General features: G+C 37.3%; 3 protein-coding genes across 14 annotated transcripts in view; all 3 read right to left on the bottom strand.

Moving 5' to 3' along the window:
- The window catches only part of LOC116265465 (uncharacterized), a 49,399-nt gene that overhangs the window by 4,053 nt on the left and 19,998 nt on the right, over positions 1–25,348 (bottom strand). The window contains exons 2-3 of one of the 5 annotated variants that reach the window (XM_050080802.1): positions 2,331–2,381; positions 1,572–1,688 (exon numbers count right to left, since the gene is read on the bottom strand). The exons of 2 other annotated variants lie outside the window; for them this stretch is intronic. In XM_050080802.1, coding sequence (XP_049936759.1) covers positions 1,572–1,688; positions 2,331–2,381 — 168 coding nt within the window. Of the gene's footprint in view, positions 1–86; positions 646–1,571; positions 1,689–2,330; positions 2,382–25,348 lie in introns of those variants that run through there. 2 more of the 5 variants (XM_050080801.1, XM_050080803.1) reach the window with 2 other exon arrangements.
- On the bottom strand, positions 4,499–9,997 carry LOC116265869 (uncharacterized). 7 transcript variants are annotated; one of them, XM_050080809.1, is made up of 2 exons: positions 8,491–9,997; positions 4,499–4,517 (listed from the first exon to the last, which is right to left on the bottom strand). In XM_050080809.1, exon 1 carries the CDS (start codon positions 9,798–9,800, stop codon positions 8,640–8,642), a length of 1,161 nt encoding a protein of 386 aa, XP_049936766.1. In that variant the 5' UTR covers positions 9,801–9,997; the 3' UTR covers positions 4,499–4,517; positions 8,491–8,639. The 7 variants fall into 7 exon arrangements, with proteins under 7 accessions (XP_049936766.1, XP_049936762.1, XP_049936765.1 ...); XM_050080805.1 differs by lacking the exon at positions 4,499–4,517 and adding an exon at positions 5,093–5,360; XM_050080808.1 differs by lacking the exon at positions 4,499–4,517 and adding an exon at positions 5,093–5,321.
- Positions 13,294–25,348, bottom strand: part of LOC116266346 (uncharacterized) — a 47,630-nt gene continuing 35,575 nt past the window's right edge. The window contains exons 6-7 of one of the 2 annotated variants that reach the window (XM_050080811.1): positions 14,918–15,053; positions 13,294–13,550 (exon numbers count right to left, since the gene is read on the bottom strand). In XM_050080811.1, coding sequence (XP_049936768.1) covers positions 13,444–13,550; positions 14,918–15,053 — 243 coding nt within the window. In that variant the 3' untranslated portion in view covers positions 13,294–13,443. The remainder of the gene's footprint in view (positions 13,551–14,917; positions 15,054–25,348) is intronic. The other variant, XM_050080810.1, reaches the window with a different exon arrangement.

Below are 25,348 nucleotides of genomic sequence, written 5' to 3'. Positions count from 1 at the left end.
TATTATTTTAATCTGAAGCTCCTTTCACTCTTGATTTTGGTTGCTTTGTTAAGGGGAATTTATGTCTTATTCCTCATATTTTTTACCAATTTTTTGGGCAGTTGGCCGCTAAACTTAGCCTTTATGACGAGCATGGACCAGGTTTTCACAACTAGTTCATGCGAGCAAAACATTGAAAATGACTACTTAAACATTGTTGAGGGTTTCTTGTCATAAAGGGAAAACATATGCCTCTAGCTTCGTAATATTTTAAACATCGATAACCACTTTCCTTTGGACTTTGATAACTTGCTTAGCATCAACTTCAGAAATCTAATTAGCATTTATGGTGTTGCCTGCGAGGGAAACTTGTCATAAAGATAGATATTTTTATTCCCTTTTGAAATTGGGAATTCTTAGACAGCATACTTTACCTACAGTATGGAGAGTTGAAAGAAAAAAAAAATATTTCACAAATGCATGCCTTTCGGCAGCAGCGGATCTACATGGTAACTCTTGGTGGACCACAGCCCATCTCAGTCCTTGAAATCTTTTATTGTGACCGAGTTAGAAGCTACATGTGGTGTCCACATCAAACCTAGATAAGTGTTCCACAAGGTAAGCTAGAGACAGGTTAGTGCTCCTTGACTTTGCAGCTTTTCGGATACTTGACATCAACTGTTTGCACTAAGGTATATGAATCACATAAAGTAGGTGACGATCACTAAAACTGAAGTTGTTTACTTAAAAGGCCCGTGGATTTAGAGTCAACGAAAAAAGGATAAATTTCGTAGCATCACAAAGTGGTCAGCAAGTATAACTAACAGGAAAAAACCGCGACATGAAGTTATACGGATCTAATTTCATGTCTAAAATGTCGTAACAACGAGTCAAGCTTCTGGATTCATCTAAAACTTGAGTCAATTAGATACGACTTATTTTGTAAATGAACAAAGTTTGAGTAAAGGGTCAAACTCTCTTTTCTCAAGGAGTTGAGCTCCAATAAGGCAAGCTCGACTAATTTAGACTCGATTAAGCTCATTTAAAACCTATTTATGTTATGTATTCCTCAATATTATTGACAAATAATCTTTTACGTTACGTTTGGTAGGTGCGGATTTAAGACCGGAGCGTCCTATCTCCCCACAAATCCAGGGTTTTACCAAACTAAGAATTTTGAAACCCTTTAAAATGGCTGTTAACACATTAAAAAGAAAAACTCATATGAATTTATGGCATGCGGTTTAATTTGGATATGAATGTTACATACATATTATAAAGTTAGTTTGCAAAAATAGTAGTAAAGGATGTTAATATTGGGTCTAGCTACTTGTACCGGCCCATATACAATAAATATGCATCAGATTATATATATATATATATATATATATATATATATATATATATATATATATATATATATATAGAGAGAGAGAGAGAGAGGGAGAGAAATTGAGATTGGTATGTCCCAGACCATTTACGTCAGGGACAAAAACCAAGTCCAAACCCGGAGGGCTCGACCTTAGCATACCCAACCTGGTACGTAGTGGCAGAATTTCCACAATGGAATAACAACAGCAAAAATAAGTTACCTCCTTGGGAACAAAGTCAGGAAGATAAGGAAGAGATCCAATCTGCCGATGAAATGCGCGTTGTAGCACTTGATGAAGACTCTCTTCTTGCTCTACCATCTTCTGCAGCTTGGCGACCTAATTGTAATTAAACAGTTTGGTCCCCATGATTATTTAACATAAACAAGAAAAATCACGGAAGTTAAATAAGGCTGCCATTGTTGGATCATTTTCCACCTTAGAAAAACTTGGTGTACGCAGCTTAAACGGATATCCAGTTAATACGATTAAGTTAATTTTACGAACTTTTTGTTGGGTGAATAGAAGAAGTATTTCAATCTACCACCCAACCAGAGGGCTAAAGCCTCTATCCTTCCCTTGTCACCGCTTGCTTTTGATGTTTCAAAGTGATGTCTGTATTATGCTTAAACTTATGTATAGGAGTCCCCCTATTACACTATAGGAAGTTGTAATAGTATAGGAAGTTGACACCTAAGAATAGACATTTTGAGAACTCTTTTGTTAAACTAACATAATGGTATGGTGAAGTTGTTCTTAATTAAAAATTTCTTATTGGCGTTCAATTTTCCCATGTGAAGACGTTATCACTCTTTTGTTAAACTAACATAATGGTACAGTAACATGGTAAGTTGTTCTGAATTAAAAATTTCTTATTGGCGTCCAATTTTCCTATAAATACACGTTATTGATCGTAACGTTTCCTGGCAAAAAGGAAAATGCAATTAACTATTGGAAGAAAGGTCTAAGAAAGAAGCACACCTCATTCTCAAGTAACGCTCTTTTCTTTTCGCTGGTTTCCTTATCCTGCTCCTGCACACAACCACGTTTCTAAATCCATTAGTAAAATGTCCAATCTATATATGGTCTGCCCTTTTGGCTAACTAGCGTGTCGTTTGCTCATGGTATATCTGCACCCACCCCAGCTACCAACCGCCGGCCAGCATGTGTTGATTCCGGCCGGCATGTGCCACAGTCTTTTTCTTTTTGGTTACTATGTCGTATACACATACAAAATCCGACGTCACCTGCCTCGCATGGCTAAAACGGCAGAGTAGTATTCAATGAAGCTTTCCCATGTTAGAGGTAGATCAGATTCATACAGATATGAATCTCTGATTAACGATATAACAAGATCCACACTCTGCATCATATTTAATTCATTCCCTTCGTTTTTGAGCCCATAAAAGAAGGCAGCTTAAAGTCTCCTTAATTAACCCAACTACCTCTATTCCCAGTAACCAACATAGGCTCATATGTTTGTATACTTGGAAGCAAGATATTCAAATGCATAAAGGGCAACAAGTGCATGATCACTAGGCTCATATGTTTGTATGCTTGAAAGCAATATATTCAAATGCATAAAGGGCAATTAAGTGCAACGGCAGACGAATATAACACGTAAACGACAATATATACGCTGAGTATCTTAAATCGGCACGGCCAGATCTCCCACTTTTCATGATCAGTTGTTTATCACCGATTATCAGATGTTGAAAAGAAGCAGACCATTGAAAGGATTCTCACCTTGCCGTTGGTACTTGCCATTGCTCGTCATAAGTTGGCCTCAATGCCAGTAAGGATTTGAAACTATGACCTTCCCTTTCTCCGCCTTGAATTGACGCCATTGATTATCAGTTCCCGCCGGTCTGATCAGATGCACAGACAAGGCAAACGAAGGAAGCACATGAGTGCAACTTTAATGAAAGGAAGCAAAAGAAAAAGAACGGGAGCAAAATTGTGAATTCTGGTGGGGAGGGTGGCTCCAAGCTTGGATCTCAAGTCAAGCAACGCTGCCTCCTACTCTCCAAACTCACCCCAAGTTGAAGCTTTATTGGTGTGAAGTATCTTTCATGGGTTTTTTTTATTTGAAAAATGGTCGGTTCTGAATTGTGATCTGTCTTTGGGTGTCCCCATGGATTTGAAACGTCCTGGATATCGTGTCCAGTCCAAGAAATCAAAAATTAGATTTGGATCTAAGTCTAAACCCAAGCAAAATCCAAGGTTGATGAGTCGTAGCCACATCTTGATTTTACGTGCATGACAATGTTGGACCTGGTTATTCTAGCAAAGAAATGAGCATGAGTTTTCATAAATAGATCCATGTATATATATTTCGCCTTCATTGAAACTGAACCAAAACAATTGGTGGGATTCAACCTGAAACTTACAAGCTTCGGCACCCAGTTTGATTTGAGTTACAGGGTCTGATTGTGAGCATTGTATCTGACAAGATACGTGGCACAGAGATTGAATATAAGATCCATTTTCAGTATTCGCCATTCAAGAAACATGAATGGTGATATCTATCCTCGAGGGGTTTGGTACAGTGGCTTGATGTTGGGGCTGATAGACGGTCATGTCAATGGCATCAATCTCCCGTGCTGCAAAAGAGAGGGTTACCATGCATAAGTTAACACCAAAAACATGCCATATATCCTAAGAAAACAAGGAAGAGGTTGGGTGGAAACTTGGGCTCTTTATCGGATGTTGAGTCTCTCCTGTTTACCTGAAATTTCACCCAAAATGATGATGCATCTTAGGTTCATCTTTCGTTCAACACTTAGGATCATAGCGGATGCTCCATTGCGAGCAATCAAACTTAAAAAGTGGATGCAAGCTTAGATGGTTAGACTTTTCATGTCCACATATCGAACTTTAATCCGTATTGCTTATCAGATGTGTATTTTTAATGGGATAAGAACTGATTTTTCTATATTGGATCCGCTTCCTTCTTGTACAGTACAGTACAAGGGTTCCAGATAAAGATCCAATTTAACTCCACCATAGTTCCAAAACTCATTTTTAGTGGGTACATCAGAAATTCAAATCCCGGGTTCATCCTTCTGGTTCCTTGATCTATTTGCATCAGTCACCGTCAAGTTGGTTGGATTTGAGACGCTTACTACCTCCAGATTTCAACGGTGATGAAGACGCTGTTGGACCCACCTACACGTTTGATATTCACATTCAAGAAGGTAGAAACAGAAAAAAAGAAATGAAATGCAACTCACCAGCCGATAAAGGAATGCAACATGCCACACATTATTCAATTTTTTATTATTTTAAACTATTTTTAATTGTTTTTATATGTATTTTTCGTTTACTTTTTAAGATTAATATAATAATATTCTCTTGCCGATTCATAACATATTCAGCACAATTTTCGAATTCGGCAGATAAGTCGTTTCGATTCAATCAACATGGCTGTAGCATCAAATTGTTGATTTCTTCATCTTGAAAACTCAAACCAGACCACGAACCAAACGGGTGAGACTCTCCCAAAAGCTAAATCCGACAAACCAAGTAGGGGAAGCAATATACAGCCAGAGAATTTGCATTTGATTGTTGATTTTCTTCATCATTCATTAGGAACAAACTCTTTGATCAATTTCATTTTTTTGCCAATCACGATTGACAAATTGCCAAAAGATCATTTTCGCTATTTGATTTTAGAAGTTCAACAAATACATATGCTCTGTTTGAACAGAAAGATCACTTAAGAAGCAGTCCTACTAAACAAATGACAGAACACATTCATGTACTCGAATTTCAGATAAGAATGTGCACAAGAAAATAAGAAAAATAAAATGGTTCGCTAATTCCTACCATTAGGAGTTGGTACCACATCGTCTGCATAAAATACAAGCGGCCCCACTCACACTTTCTGCGGGCTTTAACAGGTTTAAAGGAGAAATGAAAAGCAAAAGACAGTTGCAAGCTGATCTGTTACAGGAGTTGGTACCACATCGTCTGCATAAAATACAGGAGGCTCCACTCATTTTCTGCGGGCTTTCAACAGGTTTAAAATAGAAATGAAAAGCAAAAGTCAGTTGCAAGCTGATCTGTTACAACCGTTCACAAATTTGACGACCTTGTCCATTAGTTCCTTGTGTACTAAATTTGATTAAAAGTGCAACATTCCAGCACAAAGGAGAAGAAGAAAGTGATTGAACAGAAATCTGAACATAATGCAGAAGCCTTAATATGAGCTTCAGGAGTCATCAGAAACCACTGCCCATTATACCGGAGAAGGAGAAAATGTATCAATGACTTGGAGCAACATTGAGTAAATATGAGTCTAAAATATGCACCAGAATCTAGCATAACCAAATATTACTCTTTCATGTATTTCTGCAAGCCCTACAGGTAGTGTAGATTCTATTATGTTCAGAATGAAAGCACTACAACCATGACAGCCTCCATCAGAAAAATTGGATCCTAATTACTGTTGTCAGCAGTTTCCAACAGTCTTTGCAATTGGGAATACACCATCTATGATTGCAAACGATTTTTTCTCCAAGCAGAACAGAAAGGGATCAGGTCCTGCAGGTAATAAAGAACGATGCACTTGAAGCTCCATTTTCACATGATAGGTACAAATCAGAACGGCAATGTGGAAACTGAAGGGACTCAGTAGCTGCAATATATTGCAAGTTGGAAGAGTTAAAAGTAGAGTGGTTTTTGATATTTAATTGGAGTCTATGGAGAATGAGAAAGGCAAGCAGAACGGATGATAAACATGTCAAACATTCGGCTTGGATAACGACTGGAATCAACTACAAAGTGAGATCTTTTGGATCAGCTGATGCAAACCATTCCTATCCTTCATAGCTCTCAGTGGGGAGCTGAGCTAACACAGTGTATACCTGTTAGAAGCCTGCTTAAACATACATTACTTGGAGGAAGACAAAATTAAACCAATTAATTTTAAGAATCATGTTTATTTGCAACTCAATCCTGCCTGGCTCTGTTCCTGATGAGATCCAACCATGGAGCAAGAAAAGTTTTCATGAGATATGGCTAAGAGTACAGAACTTGGAAGCAAGTACTTCATGTAGTTCTTTTGAAAATTTCGAGATCGAGAATCTTGTGTTCCACCAATATTGACATGTCAGAAAGCTAAGCATATATATTGTCAAACTACAATAGCTTGTACTAAGCAGCTTTCCAAGCTGAATCCGGAAGAAGCCACTGTTCAGAAATTGAAGTTTTGGTCGAAAGTTGGTCCAAATAGGTGACTACTGGAGTCTGAGGCAGAACTTTTTGCATCTTCTCTTTATGGTTTCCTTAGCGATGGAGGATTAAGTGAGAGTGGCCTACATGATTTGTGATCAGGAAGGGTGTTTTAGTATCTCTGAGGATTCAGTAGTAGAAACTTCTATGCTATTTCTGGGGTCCCTTGCGGAAAACTTCCAATTGAGCTTGGGTCTGATATTAAAATGGAAGTAAGAAGTCACACCTAGCAATCTGCAGCTATTGATACCAGAAGGTATTCAAATGTTTCCTCTACCATATTGGTGCTCAAGCAAGCTCCTATATTTCAGTTTCTATTCAGCCCCTAGGTTCTCTATGTTGTTTGATGTCTGCATTAGTTTTCAAAATACTTCAAGAGGAGGTGGCTTGGGATGGAAACCTCCTTATTGGATTGTAATTCTGAATGTTGTTCACTCTTGTTCATATGTTATGTAGAGTCTGTTCATATGTTATGTACACATGTTGTATTTGTTTTGTTTGATTCCTTGCAGAGTTCTTTCAAAAACAATTCCTATGCATGCCCTTTTAGCAATGATCAAGGCCCTGCAGAGAGTGAACAAATCAATCAAGTGCAGATCAAAATGCAGATTAAAGACCATTAGAAGAAATACTACCATAATTATACTGTGAGACTGCTTTATGCATTAAATATGTAAGAACATGGTGTTGCATAAACATGATGAACAGTTGAAGGATCATATGTGAAAAGTTGAAAACAAATAAAAGCTGAAGCAATATGAGATTTATGCAAAACATGAACCATGAAGATGATATTGAGAAAGGCATGACCCTATTCATAAAACCAGTATAGACGTCACAGCGAGATTGACTTCAACCTGTCTAAGCATTTTCATGTAATGGATTATGCAATGGAACTACCTAACTCTCTAACAAAAAAAACTTGTTTTCTAAAGAAGCAGGCTTCCTGGTGAGCATGGGAAGTTCAGAGGGATTCAAGCACTTAGGGTTGATGCAATCAGCAGTGTGTCAATCTCTCCAGGTCTCATGTTAAGCTCAGGGCATCAATCACCCCAGAACCAAATGTAAAGAATCAGGCCGATACTAACCATCAGGCTGAAGAAACTAATACATCAGAATATAGGATAACTAAGACTCCTCACTGCAACTCAGGCAAATCTTACACAACCCAAAGAGGAAAAAGACAAATAGGTAAAAAGGTCGAAAATTGTACATATAGTTTTACATTTATGTAATTTGTCCAGCTAATATCAGAACCTGATCCTAATCTACCATGTTAGATGATGGTTCTAAAAGTCAATTTCAGAAATAAATACTTCAATAATGTTGAATTTGTCTGCTGGTAGCTTCCAACAAAAGCATAAAAAAGGCTTAACAGTAAAATCTAAAGAGAGACACTCTAGTAACCTTCTTAATGTGGCACTCTGTGAATTTGAGCTATACAGCATCAGTATCTAGCAAAAAACTGTACACGCGCTCTTCCCCACCCCAGGCACATACGCTTAGGATAAAAAATATCCTACTAGATAAGTAGCATTGATAAACATGAGTCGACAAAATTTCAAGTAAAGGGAGCCAGAAGGCTCCTCCACGAAGTTCTGCATCCAAGTGCGCTTGAGTCGTGTTTTCAAATGGCTAAAGTTCCAGCTCAAACAAAATCTGGACTCTCGTTGCCAAAGAAGAAGAAGAAGAAGATTGTGCAGAGCAGAGAAAACAGGCCAGGAAGAATGGTACTTGACAGAAAGAACACATATTCCATACAAAGGTCCGATTTTCCAAGTTTACAGAGACATTAGTATCTAACAAAACCGAACATATAGAGCGGTTTCTCTCAGCAATTCTATTGCCCCTCAACCAGTGTAACTAGTAAAGTACAACTTGATTGATGGAAACAAGCTGTCCTCACCTTGACTGTTAGAAATGCTGCGAAGCTTCGTCCCAACCATTGGCTTTCTGGTCGTAGAAAACCATATGTGCACACGCCAGAGATGAAAAATACTTGAGCAAATGAACCCTTGAGCTTGCTTTATCAGTAGGAAATCTTCCATCCAAAATTCATTTTCTCAACCTTTCATAAACATCAAAAACATCAGGATCCTCGTCCTTGTACTTGAGCACATAGTCTTTGTAGAATTTATTTTCACTCATAACCAAGATGGTCGACATACTCAAACTTCTTTTCAGAAGCTTCTTCGATAACAACAATTTCACTAAAGAAAGACGAGGAATGATTCTCTTGTCCATGCTCAACCTCATCATGTTCGAGTTCTCCGCTACGTCTGAAGGCGTGCATTTAAGCTCGTCCATGAAGAACCTCAAAGCTCTCTTCATTTTCGTCTCGGACATTGACAGGAAATACGGACATTTCTGAAACGTCAAAACTATTTGTTCTTCATTCAACCCAAAGCTCTTCAAGAGTTCAAATTTGGCATCCCAAGTACCTTGATTCATTGAGGAGATGGCCCAAACCGCCTGAGGCAACATCCCAGAGCCATGCTGAAATCCTAACTCGTAGGCCTTCTTAATCATTTCCTCAAGCCTGTCGGGTTTCACCATCAAAAGCCTAGGCTTCCTTACCATGAACTTCAACACAGTCTCATGAGGAAGGCCGCAACGATGCAGAATCGAGATGTTGGGCTCCATCCTTTTCCTGACATCACATGAAAAGCACCAACCGGAGTTCCTGAGCGCCCTGACGACGTCCTCATCACTAGAAAGCAAGGTCTTGAGGTAAGCGATGGATGGCAACATCCATTTCTCGATATCTCTGCTGAGGTACGCTGCTTGCGAGATAATCAGATCTGCGAGGCGGACTCCAGAGACACCCAAACCCTGAAACGCCTTGATCTTGGGTTTTAGGTCATCCTCCAAGGCAGCCTCCAGCACTTTTGGGTAATAACCAATGAGCTTCTTCATGTGGGCATCCGTGAAACCACTAGCTTTCAAGAAATTGACGATCTCAACAGCAGTTTCAGCGCAACCGCTGTTTCCTAGCTTTTCAGATATACGTAAAGCCTCATCCGAAGGGAACCCACATGAGCTTGTGAGATAGTCAAGCACACTAAAAGATGACCCCTTCAGAGGAGACGACGATGGGGGTGGGGATGGACATTGGTGGTTCCCATTGATGGCGGTGGAAAATGGCAACAACCAGCGCCTCAAACTTGCAAAAGGAATGGCCTTCAAAGATGGGTTTTGCCGAATGAGATTCATCATCACCACCACTGCCAGCAGCAGCTGTACACACACACACTCACAGAGAGAGAGAGAGAGAGAGAGAGAGAGAGAGAGAGATCGGAGGAAAGGGAATTAGGAAGGGAAGCTCAACAGAGTTACAGAGGCAAAATTAGGGTTTGAGAAAGTAGACCTCCGCTCAACCTCGTTATTGCATAATCGAGCATTCGGCAAGGGAACCTCAGCAGAGGTACGAATTCAAAGTAGACCTAACCTCAACCTGGTTATTGCATATTCGAAGTCAAAGGTGCATAATTCAGACTTAGTTCCTGCGTTCAAAACGAGAATATTAGGGTTTCTTAAACCTTCCCTCCCTCATCGCTTTGGACAAACCATCTCGCCCTTTCGCTTAAGCATTTTGTTCTTTTAATTAACTTTGCTGATTTAATTTTTTTTTTCTTTAACAGATTGAGGCAAGTAGTTTTGAAAAGAGGAAGAATATATTGAATTAATTGGTTGAACGACATGCAAACAATTCAACCTTTTAACCAAAAGGGTGTTGAGAAGAAATCATGGATCAAGTTGGCACAACTACATGCAAACAACTTTTTTTTTTTTGGTTCAGATGGATCTACCACTCTGAGCTTTCTCACAATGTGACTTGAGTTTTTCCCAAGTGTTGTAAAGCATAGCGATCATGCTAATCTTAGTTTGCCTCCAACAACTACAGTTAAGCCTAGAGTTTTTCCCAAGTGTTGTAAAGCATAGCGATCATGCTTTCCAACAACTACAGTTAAGCCGGCCCGAGAAGAAGTCGGCTTGACCCAACACCCGAAACCCAAGCTTGGGCCCAACTCGATACTTAAAACTCGAGCTCGAACTCGTTCCGTTTAATCTAAAAAATATATATTAAATAATAAATAAATATAATTAATCTTAATAACATATTATAATTATATTTATATATATATATATATTAAAAAAATATTATCCAGCCCCACCTGAGCTTATCGAGCTCACCCAAGCCAGCTCGATAAATTATCAGGTCAACCTGATGCCCTTTTTTTTGGGCTCGAGTCAGGCCAAGTGCGGGATACCCACCGGGAGCCGAGCCCCATGCTTAGGCTTAACCGCAGTGAGCCTTAAACATTCAATAAAAATATCTATATATAAACTCATTTCGTATGTAATATTTGCTTAACTTTTGTTGAACTACCAAAATATCAAAAGAACATTGCTCTAGTTTTTCGGTGAGCAAAAGGATTAATTTCACTCCTTTGGGGAAGAGAGGTCTAAGGTCATGTATGTATTAGAAGGAGATCTAGATGGCGAGATCTCCACATGCTTCAACTTGCATGTAAGACCTACCTTTCACACTTAGATTTTTGAAATGGCTAACGAGCAAAGTGGCTCTGCGTACAATGCATCCCAAGCTAGCCTATTTGAGTATATGTCCTTGAGGCAAACATTGCTGTAGTTTCACTCTTATTATGGACATGTGAAATTTTCATTCTATATAAATGATTTTTCAAGTCAAAACTCAAAAGGTTGAAGACCCCGAAAGAGGTGGGGGACACTCCAAATAGGGTTGGACGGTAGATACCCAACTAATATCCGGCACCCGGCCTGATCATGCCCTAGTTTTGGCACGAAAAAGCTGTCCTTGGCTAGCCCAGGTCGGCCGGCCTGACGGGGCTGGATTCTGCCTGATAAGTTATTTAATAATATTATTATTTTTAGTAATAATATATATTTTATTATTAAAAATATATTTTATATTTAACAATTTTATTTTATATTTTCAAAAATATTTTTTTTATTTTAACCGAGCATGAGAAATCAAAACTGCATAAAAGGGAAAGGGAAACTCAGATGTCTTTCAATGTATAAGGAGAAAGGAGCTAAGCATATGTGCGATGAACTTGCAGTTGAAGCCACGCCAAAGATCATTCAAGGTCTCGGACTCTCTCGTGCTTAGGAAATGGATATGAGGCTACCATGTCCATTTTCAGCCCCCAACCCCCTCCTACCTTAAAGGTAGTTGCATCACTTGAAAATTATTGTGATTTGATGAGAGGTTCAGACTAACTCATTTCCCCTTGCCTTTGTGGTTAGGGCTATTTTGGAACCTGAGTTGGAAGTGAGACATATGTCAACTAATTGTAATGCATCTACTATTTGAAGTTCATAAGAGTAGCACCCATAAAAATCGAACTAATGAATGAACTTTTACTCTTAGTCTGACTAGCTATGCTACGTCACTTCAAAATTACGAAACTAATAAAAAAAATTTACACGGTGACCATTGGCGGACAAGTTGCTTTTGGAACTCAAATGTTTCCCAAATCAAAAGTTCAAGTGAAACAACAAAAACCAGAACTAGCCCTTCAATTCAAAAGGGAAAGAGTTTATGGAAGCAAGTCAGGGAGGGGCGTTGAACAATGGACATAAAAGTAATGGGAGCAACTCAAACCGTCCAAATCAAAAGATAGGAGTATGATGTCACAGCTGCAACAACAAGAATAACAGGTGCTTAATTGCTAAAATAGACTTAATCAAGCATTTTCAGCAAAAGGCTGCTATAATCGTGGATGGGAAATTGTGAGGGATGGAACCTCAACCCACATGACGATGAGGGTAGAAGGAAATAGCGTCACTTCACCATCCACTAAAGGTTGAGGGCTCAAGGTCGATTTAAAAATCGAATCAGATCCAGATTTAATAAATGACATCCAATCGAATTCAGATCAGATTTAAATATACATAAATATCTCATCAGATTTAAATATACATAAATATCTCGTCAGAGTCACCAACATCTCATTGACTGGTTTATTGATGCCATGCCAGCGGACTTGCAATTAGAGTTGGAACGAACTCAGGACCTCCATAAGCACATGTTGCTCATTCACTACGTGGCAAAATACAGATTCGGAACGGATTCATGTTTAGACAAATATATGTTTAGAATGGATTCATGTTTAGACAAATATCCTATATCTAATGCTATTACATTTTGAAAATTGGCAAAATCTGATTCAAAATTCAGATTTTGATTCGAATATAAATATAAAAATCAGATTTAGATCGAAATTCAGAATGTAAAATCATATTTCAGATTTGGATAATACTTTTCTTTTATTCCCATTCAAATCTGAATACGTGAATATTTGAAAAAATAAATATGGTTAAAGGTATATTCGAACAAACTTTGATCCGTTAACATCCCTACTAAAACTCAAACTTCACCTAACAACATGAGAAGACCTCCTTCCTTCACCTAACAACATGGGAGGACCTCCTTCACCTAACAATATGGGATGACCTTTAAACCGTTTAGCACTCGGAAATATCTCACAAAATTAGCTACTCTGCCGCTGTATCCTGAGAAAGATATACGAATGCCTAAAAAGGCAAAAACCTTGTTATACCAAAAATCAGTATTTTAAATTGAACGCACATTTCGATATCGGAGCACTTGAAAAACATGTAAACAGAAAATCTTTAAAGAGCAACCCTGAAGCTGCAGAAGCTAGGAGTCAAATGTGGTAGGTGGGGCACGTTAATGCACCAACTGAAAGCTTCAGCTCTCCAACGATGAATTTCTCAACCAGTGTTGCAGGTGAAAGCAAAGCAAATGCTTCATCTCAAAATTTCAAGCTTCGAAGATCTTGAATTTACAAGCTTAACTCTTATCCCCTTCAGTGCAGTTGTCTACCGAATCACCACCCAAGCCTCGAATTTTGACATCATAATAAACTTCTTCAACTCTCCTCAAGTCGTATTTCAGGCCTGTCATGAAGGGAGAAACAAGAACGAACTTCATTTAGAATGATCATAGTAGTTTATTATAGTCCAATTAAATATCATACAATGATCAACTTCCTGCAGTAGGATCACATCTTGCAAGAAATGGAATATATAACAACGCTTAAGAAAGATACATAATAGGCAGTGTTTGTTCAACGCAGTTACGCAAACCAAAGTTGCGTAGAAACAAAGGAATCAAACATTATAGCATGAAAATCCCAGACATATGCAGCAATAAATTAGAAATCACATCTTCCATTCAGTTAAAGTTCACTAATCTAGGACTAAGCCAGCCATGAAACCCAAACAACTTGACCAGCGAATTTGACAGATCAAATTGCCTACAGTTCAAGCCAGTTCATGGGTCTGAGTTGAACTAACCGACTCTGTGAGCTGTGGTAAGATATATGTATTTGTAACCCACATACAGCGACAAGGCCACCTGCAGGCCCAGCCCACAGAATCTTGTCCTCACTAGGGCCCAATTTGAGGAGGTTCAGGTTCCAAATACCCAGGCCAGGCGGCCACAGCCATCTACTCCTCTCAAAAAGGTGCAGTAGTTTCACGCTAGGCAGTCTGGAGGACTTCAGCAACCTTGGTGAAGATCAACACTGATACTCCACAGATTAAAGAAATATTCAGCACCTGAGCAACTCCTCAAGGCAACTAAAATTCTTGCAGTTTTGTTTGTGACTGATGTCATTCTTCTGACTGAAACGTCAAATACTCTTCGAGAAAAGGACAGACAAGCCAGGGATTACAATTAGCATACTTAGCTCCCAACATAAACTTTCTCACGCAATACAGTGTCAACATGGATAGTAAAAATATGGTGTGAACTGTGAATATAGAAGCATATCCATCAAACATCTAACTTGGTGCTTCCCATAACATAAAATCCAGGCAATGAACACCCAAATCCGACAGATACAGAATGCTGCCTTCAATATAATAAAATTAGTTATAATCAGGTAAAATGAAAAAAAATACTTGTAGGCTAGAATTGAATTTGGTGAATACTGTTTGTTTTTTCATTTAGCATACGAGAACCAAAGACCTTCCAACAGAACTAGGACTAGTAAGCCTCCTTCAAAACCAACAAAGACTCAGTTACCCCAACAGGGGTCTGACTCCAACCCAGATCTAAACTGATTCTACTGCTACAAGTTCAGTTACAGGATGAAATTATGCTGACCCAATTAATTTCATCCAGTAGCTGACTAACTCCAACTAAGCCGCTTCTCTTAATGAACTATGACTCTGATTGCATTACCTTTTGCACAGTAGCAGGTTTATCAAAGCAAGCAACATATTTGCACCATCAAGATCAAAGCAAAAAGTGCACTTACTATCGAACTTCTTGCGCAGGAAGTCATTCCGAAGATTGAGCAGCCTAAATGCAGCATGAAGGTCAGTCAGGAACTTGAGCACTTTCCTCGGGCAATCATAATTGCCTGCTGTCACTTGATTCACCACAAATCTGGGCTGCAAAAACAAATTTGCATTATAAATAAAAGTCGTAGAGATCATATGAGGGACCAAGCACGTGCAAAAGTAGAAAGAAAAAACTGAATAAGAAAAATCATTTTGAAAGTACAAGCAAAGCAGACAAAGGAGAAAATGTGACAGATGGACAGCTTCTTGAATACTTACGAGTTCATTTGAAAGGGTTTCTTGAAGGAAGAGAAGAAAGAATATGGTTGAAAGGGAAACGGAAAGAGAAAACAGAAGAGGGAAGGTACTGTGGACAACTTTACCATTTTTTAGTTCTTTTTCATAATCAAGAGCCTCAAGGCCATTATAAGGGCACCAAATGCCGAGGATTCTAACAATATAAATGTGATATCTTCAAAAATTGTTAGAAACTTGCACTTTGATTGCTAAGCATTTTACAATTTCCAACATTCTTTTAGGAGATCAAAATTCTTTTAGGTGATCAAAAGCTTTCGTCTATGTCATCATTTGTATCTTGCTAATTGCTCTAGATTTGTATCTCTAATTTTGATATCCAACCCAACTATACATTATTTTAACATAATAAATTTAAAAGCAGTTTTCCAAAGTGTTAAAAGGCTCTTCAGATGCAAATCAACCTACAAAATTTATTAGTTTTCATATGTGGCGAGCTATGGTAGATTAATAACATGATGTAGGGTATGAAGACTTGGCATCTCTATTGCAAACTCGATGTGGGTTGCATTGCATGCAAAGCTCAAGAAAATAAACATTGCTTGCGGTTTAGATATTGGTTCCCTATTGGTTTTTGGTGCTCATTTTGGATCCTCCAACAAATTCCTTGGTGATTTTGTCATTAACTTTTAATGATGGTTTAAGAGAAGATATAGTTGTAAAGAATTTAAGCTTTGCTGGCATCTATGTTTCAACGTTATTATATGGAAAACTAGCTTCTTTGAAATCACATCTTGCACATGATGTGGTCAATTCCATTTAAGATGCAATGAATGAAGTGTGGCATGCTTGTGTCAAAGTCAATATAAAGTGGAAAAAGTCTGATCAAGCTTTAAGGGCCATTTAATCTTTCGTTGGCTACAAAAATTTTCAGTTCCTCTGGTTAATCTAGTGTCTGGTTGGATTATTAAGATTTGTGTCAATAATGGTTAAGGGTCAATGGACTTATGGGTTTTTATTAAAGAACATCTATAAAAAAAAATAAGCTAAAGGATATGCATATGAAGGTTGATTACAATAGATAACAAATTGCAATCATTTTCAGAGCTAAATTTCTATCCTTTCTTTTTTTGTTATTTCATGATTGTTTTCTGTTATGGTGATTATGCGTCTCTTTCTTCATTTACACGAGGAGTGTAATATTATTTCTTAGAAAGTAAATATAAGATGCATTGAGTTTTTAGTCATTTACTTGTGTTTTCTTTGAACAAGAACTTGATCCAAGTCGACTTCATCCAAGAAAATTGAATCCTCATAACCCTGAATGCAAGTCTTCAATCAGGTAGCTTTCAGTGCATTTAAAAGGTATGGATGCACATGGTAGGGGCTATTACCACAGTTTTGGAGGTAGAGCTCCTCAAGGTTGAGGACAAGCATATCAAGGTAATCAACCTCAACACAACCAGCAAAATGATTCAAGTAATTCTAGTGATTCTGGAAATTATCTATGGAGCCCTATTTCTGCCAATATTAATGTGGAAGAAAGGGCCATGCAGCTAAGACTTGTTATGATATTCCACAGGCCTTCTTTGCTTTGAACTTTTAAGAAGCAAATGAATAGTTCTTGGTATCCTAATACATGTGTGACAAACCATGTTGCGGCCAGTAATAAGATAACGAAAAATAAAGTGGCACATGATGGACCCAAGGATGTTATCATTAGTAACGGATCACGACTCCATTAAGCATATGAGAGACTTATTTGTTGATATGCTCAAATACTGATTCTTTACATATTCTAAAGATTTCACATAAGCTCTTATTAGGGGGACAATTTGCTACCAATAATGATTGTGTTTTTTGAGCTTTCTCCTCACAAGTTAGTGATAAGTGATCAATGTGTGGATCATGTGCTTCTTCAAAGACCAAAGAAGCGTAACACAGTCTATCGTAATGATGCAAGTCATATCAACAATGATAGTTCGATGACAATAAAGAGGTAGATCAACTTCTTTTGAAGTGTGGCACCATAGATTTGGTCATGCACATAAAAACATTGTGAATTTTCTTAAGTCATGATGTCTTATTTTAATGAGCTCTCATAGAAAGACCAATGTTTGTTAAGTTGGAAAATCTCATAAGAAATCATTTTCATTATATGATTTTCATGAACCAATAATTCTTGAATTGCTTCACATGGATGTCTGGGGATATGCTTTGGTCACTTCTAGATATGGCTATTGACATTTCTTTCTCATAGCCGATAATTTCTCTCATTATTCCTAGTTATTTCCTGTCAATTTGAAATCGGAAGTGGTTGATTGCTTAAAACTTTGAAAATATTGGTGGAAAAACAATTGGGTCTATCTATGGCATCTATTAATCCGGCAATTGTGGCAAATTTTACAAGAATGACCCTCATTTTGTAAAAGCGACACAATCCTTCATCGACCTTATTACCCTTACATGCATGAGGAAAAAAGGGATTGTTGAGTGCAAAAATCAACATGTTGTTTAAGTGGGATTAAGCATGTTGATGATGCTGGTCTGGAATACAATTTTGGGATTGATGCTTTTAAAACAGCCATCTATGTTAATAATAGGATTTTAAAAGTTCTTCGTTCTCCATTTGAGAAGCTATTTGACAAAATGTCGAATTATTCTCATTTAAGGGCATCTGGATCTAAATGTTATCCTCTTATTTCTTTGTAAAATTCCACTAAATTTCAACAAAAACGATGCAATGCATTTTTATTAGTTATGCTAGCCACCACAAAGTATACTTATGCTATGATGCCAAACTTTCATTGCATTATCTTCTCTAGGCATGTCATTTTTAGCAAAAGCTCTTCCCAATTTCCAAACAACAAGAGAAGACTTGACAAGAGAAGATATTTTGATTCGAGGTCATCCCTTGTAGATGTCTACAACTACATCTTGTTAGATACTAATTTCTGTCAAACTCAAGATGTTGCAAATAGCAAGGAGATGACAATGACTAGTTCAGTTGTCATGCTGCCTCTCCCAGTTGATTTTTCAACATTGCAGGTTTCCTTTTTCTCATAAAGTATATGTGGGGAGGTGATGTCCTCCTTACAAGCAGTAGGTACCTCTCAAATGAGGACTTACCCACATGTCCAATTGAAGTTGAGAAACGAGGTGGCTGAAATACATGTTGATCCCTCCTCTGCTAGCACTAGTCCTGATTCTAATGGGGCACAACAACATTTTATAGCTAACTCTCTACTTGAACACAATACCCGCTCAATGGTATCGAGGTTTATGACAAGCCATTGACCCAAAAGTCTTTCAGCACCATAATTGATCAAATGAAACAAACAACCTTTTATAAAGTAGTCATTCAAAAAGAATGGCAGCAGGCAATGCTAAAAAATTTCTTGCCTAAAAGCAGAATGGAACGTGGCATCTTGTTCCTTCCAATTCCTCTTTTAACATTATTAGCTCAAAGTGAAAGTACAAATTGAAGTGAAATGTGGATAGATAAATGTCTGGACACAAAGCTCGACTTGTTGCTTGAGTTTCTTCACGTGCTTGACATTTACTACTCTTAAACTGTTAATCCAACTATCAGACCCTGATAGTTATAGTGTTGCTTACATTGGTAGTTCAATATGAGTGGACATTGCAATAACTAGACTTTGATAATGCCTTCCTCAATGAGTATCTTGAAGAGGCAATATATATTTCCCAACCAAAGGGGTTTGTAGAAAAAAGACATCCGACCTATGCATGAAAACTGAATAAAGCTCTCTATGGGCTTAAATAGGCCAAACTAGCCTAATATCATAGATTAAGTTGTCACTTACAATAGCTTGAATTTTCAGTCTCATGATCTGATGCCTATCATTTTTCTAAAGGTAGCACTCAGCTTTATTTAGTTGTTTATGTGGATGACCTTATATTGTTGGGCATCTTGGAGAGACCTTTTCTATTAAAGATCATGACCTGTCATCTTATTTTTTTGGCATTGAGGTAAAATGAGAAGCTCATAATTTATACTTGTGTCAACAAAATTAAAAATATTATTCAATGAGCTAATTTGACCATGGCAAAGGTCACATCCTCTCCAATGAGCACAAACAAAGTGAATAATGATGCTTCTCAAGCTTTTACAAACTCATCATTGTATTGAAGTGTGGTAGGAGCCTTACAATATGCCACATTTATGAGGCAGAACATTGCTTTTGTCATCAGTATTGGGGAAGGATTTTGCACTACTTAAATGGAACCATCGTTACATCCTTCAAATCACCAATTCATCTTCTGTGCAATTGGCCATTTTTGTTAATGTTGATTGGCAGGAAGCCAAACAACAGAAAATCAACTCGTGGATTTGTTACATTCTTGGGTAATAATGTTGTGTCATGGGCCTCTTGAAAACAACAAACAATTGCTCAATCTAGTACCAAGGCAGAGTATAAGTCTCTTGCTTGTGTTGATGTAGAGTTGTTATGGCCAAGGTCCCTTTCTCATGAACTTGGAGTATCAATAACACCCTCCTTCATTTTATGTTGTGATAATATAGGAGCATTGTATTTGACAGCTAACCTGGTTTTTCATACTTGAACTAAGCATGTCAAGGTTGATTTTCATTTTGTGCGTGATATATTAGTAAGTAAATCTCAAGTTAAGTCATAAGGTCGAATTTGCAACTTGTTTATGGTATGATGAAGGTTCTTGGTTCAAGTATGTTCAAAACTTTTAGAGACAAGCTAAATATTGTTGATCCTACACTCAGTTTGGGACAGCATGTTAAAGAATGTCTAAACAAGATAAGCTAAAGGATATGCATATCAAGACCAGTTACAATAAATGACAAATATAACTCATGTTCAGGACTGATTTTCTATCTTTTCCTTTCCCATTGTTGCAACAGTTACTTTTCCTTGTCATGATAACTTTGTAATGTGTCTTTATATTATCTTACTACACTCGAGAAGTGTAATATTATCACCCATAAAGTAAATATACTGTGAACTATGTTTTCAGTCCTCTCTATTGTCTGTGTTTTCCTTTTTAGGTTTGTTACGATAAGATGGCAGCAATATTCAAATTAAATTTTTTGATGTGTTTGGAAGCTCAAATGTCTATGCAGTGGCTCCTTTTGTGGAAGTTAATGGTGCATGGATCTTCTAATAGGCTTGTGGAAGAAAAGGTAAAATCAAATAATAACAGCTGGAAGCGGTTGCTTGAAGCAGCTAAGGATGGGATTTAATCTCTAGTTTTGTTTTCAACAGCAAGATTGTAAAGTTTGAAGTCAATAACAATTTTCCGTCCGAAGAATCAATCAAGTTTTTGGTTGAGTACTACTTCATGATGTTGGGGGCACCCCGTGTTCTATTTCAGTTTTCCTATTTCGGTTTTCTCCCCTCTATTTGTTGTTTTCATATTATATTATTCAATAATTCTTTCTTGTATTCCATGTTGGCGGCAATAAATTGTAGGGTGTTACCCAGCATGATTGCATGAAGAAAAAATGTATTAGATCAATGTACTGCTAAATTTTTTCTTTAAGAAATTTTCTAGCATGAAAAGATAACTTAATCACAGGCATATATAAGGTTTACCTAATTATTAGGTCAATATGTTCCTAAAATTTTTCTGTAAGAAGATTTTTTAACTTAAAACAACTTATCAGCTGAGGCATAAATATAAAGGGCAAGTAACTTTTCTATCTTTGGCGCACGCTTAACACGTTGCTATGACAACCCACTTTTACAATTTTCCCTCTCAAGATTTTGAAGACAATTAAGTATAGAATATTTATTGTATTCAATTAGAAGTCATAAATAATAGACTTGTGAAAATATTTTTATCACGTTGGTCAATTTTTGTAGTTTGCCGCCATGATTTTGCATTTTATATGATTGGCTACTTAGGCCAAACCGCTAAAAATTGAAATGCAATGCATCTATAGATGACTATTATTGCCAGCTACACATTAATATACAATTTGCATTATTAAAACCTAAGTCTTTGAGCCTGATTTTAGGACCAAAACTTTCCATGAAACCGTCTCTATATATCTAAAAGAAACACAGATGAGCAGATTGGGACTTGTACTTAATATTGTTATACGAATCAGCCTAAATCGCAGATATAATCTATTTCCAAAGGAATAATTATCTTAATGTAGAATTGGCTTACTCTACATTAGTTAGTTTTATGCAATGTTTGTATTGGGAAAGTTACAAATTTTCCAGATATTCAAGAGTTTCAAAACAAGTCGGATGCAAATTAATTAAGTTAATTACAAAACAAACCTCTTGCTGCTATGATCCTGGGTGCTGTATGAAAGCAGCCATTTGTGTCACGAGTGTTGCTATTTTTAATTTAGAAATGAATATAATGCCTAAAGCCACTTTCACAGAGCACCTTCATGGCAAGGATAAACCTCACAATATTTTAAATTTTAAATTTTGAAATTTAAAAAGAAAAGCTTGTAAAAATTGCATAATACTTCCCAGAATATTTAGTTTGTGAAACATACAGGCTTAATTATGTGAATATACAGTGAGGGAGTCAAATTATTTGTCTTCCAGCAGCATGCATGGCAATGAAACATCTGGTTCGCATATGTGAGGTGTACTGCAGGGGGCAATGGCTTCATAAGAAAGGAGAAAGGAATGGAAGGAAAGAAATTTTACTGAGAGGAAAAAAAAGTATAGACTTTGCTGGCCCACATGAAAGAAAAAGCCAAAAAAAAAATGGAAGAATATGAAAAAAACTTGTCTGGGGATCGATTAGCTGAGATATATATTAATATTAAGCCTCCAATCTACTTAGCCCTCTCCATCTTCTCTTCCAATCATTGATTTTCTCCATGTTTGAGCTGCGTCCAGGTGGAATACAGATGTTTATCAACTAGTCTTTGTTTTAGTTATCTCTGGGCTTCAATATCCTTTTCTCTGTTGAATTCTGTATCTCCTTCAACCACAAGGATTGAGTATATTAATGGCGTTTTTACGAAGCTCTTGTGAACAGTGGTCTCCGTAGCACATCATGAAAAGAAAAGAAATTGTAAAAACTACTTAATTATAATCATGAAGTTCCTTCTCTCAGGCCATGTACTTCACCGTTGCTTGAAGCAAATGATGCTCCATTGCCATTTACGCCATCGTAAGCATTCCATAGCGGTTATGACAAGAATTTACCATTAAAAAAATGGAATTAATCCACCAAATCTGTTCACGAACTCCTCCCCAAATCACAGGAGAAGTAAAGAAATGAAAAGAAACACAAATCAAGATCAGAGCCAAGACGCAGACTTGCCTATGATGGCGGTTGTTCTCGAGCTCCCCACCTCTTAGGAGCCATCCATCCACAGATCAACATGTTCTCAGCTGCACCATGCATGTCTCAATCCTGTGAAGACCAGCAGGCACATGATGAGCTCCCCAGCGCCATGTCGAGTACATGGGTTCTGGCCTTGAAGGATAAACAGCACAAAATGACGCAAACAGCAGGAGGAAGGGAAGATCGAGGTTTCTGATACCATCGGCCATCTGTTTCCAGCAAACTGAAACTGCCAGGCAAGAGAGGTTCAGAACTCTCCTGGTTGAAAACCATTAGTGGTCCGGGAGAGAGAGACATAGAGAGAGAAGGGAGGGGAGAGGTTCTCCTTTTAGTAATATTTTATAAGGCCTTTTCTGAATTAATCGTCCCTGAATCATGGGCAATTGACAGATCACTTTCTGCCTGCGTTTTGCTTATCCCAAATCCACACTTTGGCCTTCAAATGTTGGAAATTTGAGTACGTGGAAAGTTTTGTTGTGTAATATTTGGGGTGAGCAAGGTGAGTAGAATGACTACTTCATTTTACCATTCATCTGCACCGAACTCCTACTTTTTTTTTTTTATTCCTTAAATTATTAAGCCACTTCCACTATGCTTTAACTTGTATGTCGATGTCTCCTTTTTATAGCATAATGAATTGATACTACGGAAGATCAAAATGAAAACTAGCTACCAACCCCTACTATATCTGTTGCACCAACCCTCTTTGAAAACACCTGTCCATAATGTTGTACTTTTCTTTCAATAAAATGGCATAACGTAACTAGTAAAAAAAGGCTGAGTTTTAAATGATCAGGTAAACTTATACCGTCAAATGCATGTCTGCCTTTAACTGCGATCAAAGTAACAAAGGATCGATTCATATTACAAGTGAAAATGACAGAAGATAATTTGAATGAAGTCAGTAGGGAATAAATTCCAAAACTACTTTAAACATATACAACTGTCGAACAATAGTATATAACTCTAAGGATCACGTGACCCTAGGAAACCTAAGCATTATTTGCTTCATTATTGTCAGCAAATATGATGCCAAGCTAGTTACTTCAAATGACGTAAATTGCCCACATTAGATAAAAGGGAAGAACCCCAGTAAGGTCAAGAATAGGGTTTTTTTAATAAGATGGAAATGCCCCTCAGGGTCGCGGATGTTTGGGGATCCGAACACTCACCACAACCGTGAGCCACCCAAGTGCGTGCACATATATGCACCAAAAGAAAAAGGGATCATTTTGGCCATTTCTGAAAAATAAATGCATATTTTGGAAAATTCCTTTTTTTCTACTTTCCAATTTAATTTTGTTTTTTTAGAAAGGTTTTTGTCTTGATATATCAAGGGTAATCTGGTTATTTTACACCTCAGTGCACTAGAAAATCATGTTTGGTGGTAGTGCATATAACTAGCTTTCTTAGCATGGCATTGTACATTAGTGATATATCCTTAAAAGAAATTCTATTTTTGCCTTCGGTTATCCCTTCCTATTTTACGGGGGTATTTCAAGCAATCAGTTCGGCATCATATTCATGTTATGCTACTCAATACAAGGAGATAATTCTCTCCCTCTATCTCTATCTCTAAGTGATAGATAGCATGACTTATTGGGATGGGTGGCGTGTTAACTATGTCCTCAGTTCAAATCTTGAAGGGTGCTATCTTGATGATATTGAGAAATATTGAGATTGAGATTAAAGATGCCATTATAGAGGCTGTGAACCAGTTCTTGTCCCTCCCTCTTCTCCCCATCTCCTCTCCCTCTCTTTCTCCCTCTCAATAGACCTTGATAATTTGTGTCAAGCTTGGTGTCTGGTAGGGCTGGATTCTAATTTAGATAGGGTTTTCAGAGGGGTGCATTAGCACTCCTCCCAGTGGTTCAAAAACATGTGGACTGAAAATAAATAAAATTATGTACACAAGGACTAGGGATGCCAGTAGATTAGATTCAAATCAGATATATTACTAACTTTATCTATTTCTTTTAATATTTACATATTCATATTCAGCTTTGAATTTGAATACAAATGAAGAAAAGTCATATATGAATGTGAATCTGAAGCCCGATTTCACAATCCAAATCCGAGTTTTACATTCACATCTGAATTCAGATCCAATTTTTGAACCAAATTCATTCGATTTTCAAAAAGCAAAGACCTCAGATATTGCATATTTATTTAAACTGAAATCGGATCTGATATTTATATATATGTGAATCTGGACCCAAATCTAATCAGATGTCATTTCTTAAATCTGAATCTGATCTGATCTGATTTGTTAATCAGATATTAACTTCCTTTTACATATCAGACCTTTTCAGAATGTTTCAATCAAATTTTGAATCCAAATCAGATATATTGACATCCCAAACAAGAACTCTCAACTGCTTGCCAGTTTATATATACAGCAGGCTAACTTGTCTACTAGTACTTGTACATTCAGCCTTCCACGTGAACTGCTCGGATGTAGACATATGCATGACAAATTCAGTTTTGTCGCTAGAGACAGGTATTGATCGAAAGCTCTGGAAAATGTATAATTTTGTAGAGCTTGACTGGCAAACAACGTCATGTATATACGAAGGTCCTGCGTCAAATTTTACTTATTATAAACTGAAATAGATAAAAAAAATACATATTCAAAAAAAGAAAGATGAATTTTGATCTTGGCATCGAGGAGTTTTCATGATTTTTTTTTACATCAAAATTTCACCGTTTTTTTAGCTTACAGTTCGAATCATATCGCATTTATTTACTCGATCAAGTTTCGTAAAAAAAGTACATAATTCAAAGCACCAGAGAGAAAAGAGAGGACAATAGGGGAAGAGATTCCCCGTCTGCAT

The sequence above is a fragment of the Nymphaea colorata genome, chromosome 12, assembly GCF_008831285.2.
Source record: "Nymphaea colorata isolate Beijing-Zhang1983 chromosome 12, ASM883128v2, whole genome shotgun sequence".
Classification (NCBI taxonomy): domain Eukaryota; kingdom Viridiplantae; phylum Streptophyta; class Magnoliopsida; order Nymphaeales; family Nymphaeaceae; genus Nymphaea; species Nymphaea colorata.
This window is presented reverse-complemented; position numbering and strand designations above follow the sequence as displayed.